We start from the raw sequence: 3903 nt of genomic DNA, 5'->3' as shown, positions 1-3903 counted from the left end.
AAGATTCATCCAGGAGGGGAATCCAACAGACCCAAGAACTGATGGCTCAGAACAAGACAGCCAGCAGAGCCAGAATGTGACATTATTATTGTGGCAAAATTAGTCATTTAGGAGAAAACACACTTGAGCTTAAAGAAGAGTAGGGAAGAAGGGAAAGGGAGGTTGCTGATTACAAGTTCTCAAAGCAACTGCTTCCTCTGTTTTTAATTTGGCTACCACATTAACACATTGATGGCCATGTTAGGAAGAAGTGTCCCAAGGAGAAGAGGGAAAACCGTCCCAGGCCTCCCACCTGCACACACTCCAAATAAGCTCATCTACTTGGGGCCGTCTAAAAAGGCAAAGAGACCCTTCCCTCTCATTTTCTTAGGAGAATACCGAGGCACAGAAACAGTAAGTGGCTTTTGGCTAAGTTAAAAACTTTTTAGTAAGTTAGTAAGAATCTACCCACTGCCCGGCCATCTGCACACACTCCAAATAAGCTCATCTACTGAGTGGCCATTGTGTGGAGGAAAGGCTCACTCAAGGCCCAGGAGAGGGAAGACCTAGCTGTCGGAAGGTGGATTTTGGTCATCCTGTGTAGAGCTGTGCAAAGGTGGCTTAGCCCTCCTCACCATGTGCTGAACCCTGTGGCCCTGGAAATGCTCAAGTGTGGGACATTATTCAGTCTTAGTATCCAGACTGAAAGGGGCCTTGGTGAGCATGTGAACCAAATTCCTTATTTCACCCGAGAAGCTGTCATTTCTCCTGTGATTCCCCAGCTAGTGGCAGAGCCACTCTCCCAACTCACAGCCAGAGTTACTTCCACTGCCACTGACAGAGAGGTTAGGTAGGCCATAAATACCCGTGTCTAACCTGAACCAGCTGGGTTACTGTCCCTAGTAATTCCCTCTCTTTGGCCACAGAAGAAGGTGAGCACCACACCCAGCTCTGGGGAGAGAAGCTGACACAAGCCCAGGTCCCAGTTCTTCCCACCAGCAATTCCAGCCACTCTGCTTTTCCTCCCGGAAACACTCCCAGTTTCCTGAAAGTTGGAAGTGAAGGAGGCTATCCAGGAGAACTCTGACCCTTGCCCCTCAGGCTTGGGTTGGGCACCTAGTAGTAGTACTGGGAATTGTCCACTCCTCTTGCCAGCTATCACACTGACCTTTCAGTCTCTGACACGACCGGCAGAGTTTTCCTTTATCAGGCCCATCAACACGTTGAATATCACCTGGCATGGCCATGGCTACCGATATAAAAAGGCAAAGAGACCCTTCCCTCCCGTTTTCTTAGGAGGATACCGAGGCACAAAAATAGTAACTGGCTTTTGGCTAAGTTGAAGACATTAGTAAGAATCTACCCACTGCCCGGTCCACTGTGCTGTCCACTGTCTCGTTGGTCTGGGGAGTTCGGTACATTCCGAAGCACGGTTAGCAAACAGAGCTTCAGAAAACTAGCAGAAGGGGTGGCCAGAACCAGGGCAGGGGAGGGTACAACGAAGAGGTGGGAGACTCGCAGGAAGAGGACCGGGCTGGGAGGCGAGTGGCGTATGGGATGGAGGAGGAGGGAGCTCTCAGAGGTATTGTTAAAAAAAAAAAAAAGAAAAAAGAAAAAGCTCCCCCCCTCCCAAAAAAACGCAGCAGGAGGGTAAATGGAGTGAGCCACAGAAAAGGCGGTGGGCAAAGTTTGGGCCGCGCAGACCGGAGGGCGCTGCCTCGGCGGAGACAGCGAAGGCATCCGAGACAGAAACCCAAAGTCCGCGCGTGGACCTCGCGCAGCTCTTCCCGGGAACCGCCAGCCCAGAGCGGCTGGAGGCTCCTCAAATCTCCGCAGTATGTCCGCGGGCCAGGCGGGAGCCGGGAGGATGCCCCAGCCGCACATGGCCCGGCGGGCAGGCCCCGAGCTCGGGAACTCGGCACTTGGGCCCCGCAGCTCCCCTTTCCCCCCGCCACCGCCTCTCCCCGAGTAGGCGCGGGGCGGCGCCGGGCACCTGGACAGGAAAACGAGTTGGAAATCGGGTCTGAAACGGGATGGGAGGCGGGTCCCCCCAGCGCGGGAGCCACCACAGCCGCCCCACTGCCCCTAGAGCTACTTACTCCGGTTCAGGGGGTTCCCGCCGACCTGGGCCGATGCCACCAGTTCCAGATACAGAGTCCAGAGCACCACGGACAAGAGAGCGAGAACCAGCAGCAGCCGGAAGCGCCTCCTTAGCAGCTTGACCGGGCGCAGGAGCAGCAGCAGCGGCGCGGCCCGGGGGCTCCCCATGGCGCTGCGCCGAGGCTGCCGCCGCCAGCGCGGGCTGCTCCCCACCCAGCCCCCGCCCCGCGGCCCGGCCCGGCGCCCCGGGAGCCCCGAGTCTCAGCGCTGCGCGGTGGCCGAGTGTCCGCGCCGCTCTCCGGCGGGGCGCGAGCTCATGCTCCGTGCGCCGGGGGTCCCTGGAGCAGCGCGGGCGCCTCGCAGGTCTCTCCAAGAACAGAGCCCAGCTCCTCCTCCCCGAGTGTCCTCCGCGCGCGGCTCCCCTCTCCACGCCTCTCCTAGTCGCAGACTCGCTGCCTCCCTCCCTCCGCGCTCGCTCGCTCTCACACGCTGCCCAGAGGGCGGCTTCCCTAGGTGCCCGCCCGGCTCTCCCCTGCGGTCGCTTCCTCTGGCTCCGGCTCTGGCTCTTTCTCCCGGCTCTGGGCGCTACCTTCCACCCCACCTGTCCCGCCCCCGCCGGGCCCCGCCCCCGGGCACAGGTGGGCTCCGCCCCTGAGACGCAGAGGGACGGGGAAGGGGCCCTCCTGGCCTGGCTAGGCTAAAGCTGGGGCCTCCGCCGACTGGGCGTGGGTGGGGTGGATGAGGGGGCGAGTTAGGATCCAGACTTCGTGGTTGAGGGAAACAGAGTCACCGCCTCTGCACTTAATGGTGTTCCTCCCGAGCAGAAGCGAAGTAGAGGCTGTTTTGTATTTGGGTGACGCCCCTGGCTTTGACTTTTGAAGATTGTCGTTGCGGCGGCAACAACGACCCTAGTCCCTACTTGAGGAAACAATGCACTGATACGGATGAGAGGCCCTGGACTCTGGATTCAGCCGTACCTTCGTCTTTGGGCAAGATTTGAAGACTTTACTTCCCAGCCTCAACGCCCCCTGCGAGAAGCCCTGGGGAACCCCCACCCTCCAGGGTGAACCCCAACAGACAGTTTTTCCCAAACTGGGCTGAAATAGCTGTTTGGAGAGAGTACATGTTAGAGAGTTCCGAGGAGGGACTAAAAACAAACAAACAAACAAAAAAAGAATGTCCGTCTTCCACTTTAAAAAGATCACCAATACTCAGGAGGCTGAGGCAAGAGAATCACTTGAACCCAAGAGTTTGAGGTTGCTGTGAGCTGTGATGAGGGTGACAAACTGAGACTTTATCTCAAAAGAATAAAAATAGGCTCGGCGCCGTAGCACAGTGGTTATGGTGCCCGCCGCATGCACCGAAGCTGGCAGGTTTGAACCCAGCCCAGGCCAGCTAAACAACGACAACCGCAACAAAAAAAATAGCAGGCGTTGTGGGACTCTGTCCCACAAAAATTTTGCTCCAGCTAAAATTCCAGCTACTCGGGAGGCTGAGGCAGGTGGATCACAAACACTGAAGAGTTTGAGATTGCTGTGCGCTATGACGCTACAGCACTCTGCCAAGGGCAACATGGTGAGACTCTGTCTTAAAATCAATCAGTAAATAAGTAAAATAGGCTCGGCGCCTGTGGCTTGGCTAAGGCGCCAGCCATATACACCTGAGCTGGCGGGTTCGAATCCAGCCCAGACTGGCCAAACAACAATTACGGGTGCAACCAAAAAATAGCCGGGCATTGTGGCGGGTGCCTGTAGTAGTCCCAGCTACTTGGGAAGCTGAGGCAGGAGAATCGCTTGAGCCCAGGAGTTGGAGATTGCTGTGAGC

At 57.0% G+C, this 3903-nt stretch overlaps 1 protein-coding gene across 1 annotated transcript in view; it reads right to left on the bottom strand.

Annotated features, from left to right (window-relative positions):
• The window catches only part of B4GALNT3 (beta-1,4-N-acetyl-galactosaminyltransferase 3), a 116763-nt gene extending 114516 nt beyond the window's left edge, over positions 1 to 2247 (bottom strand). The window contains exon 1 of the mRNA XM_012809313.1: positions 2079 to 2247. Within this exon, the coding sequence (XP_012664767.1) occupies positions 2079 to 2247 (169 nt within the window). The remainder of the gene's footprint in view (positions 1 to 2078) is intronic.
• Between the last annotated feature and the right edge of the window lie 1656 nt (positions 2248 to 3903).

This window comes from Otolemur garnettii, unplaced genomic scaffold, assembly GCF_000181295.1.
Source record: "Otolemur garnettii isolate 467f Iridium unplaced genomic scaffold, OtoGar3 scaffold00104, whole genome shotgun sequence".
NCBI classification, from domain to species: Eukaryota; Metazoa; Chordata; class Mammalia; order Primates; family Galagidae; genus Otolemur; species Otolemur garnettii.
Note: the sequence above shows the minus strand (reverse complement) of the source record. Positions and strands in the feature narration are given on the sequence as shown.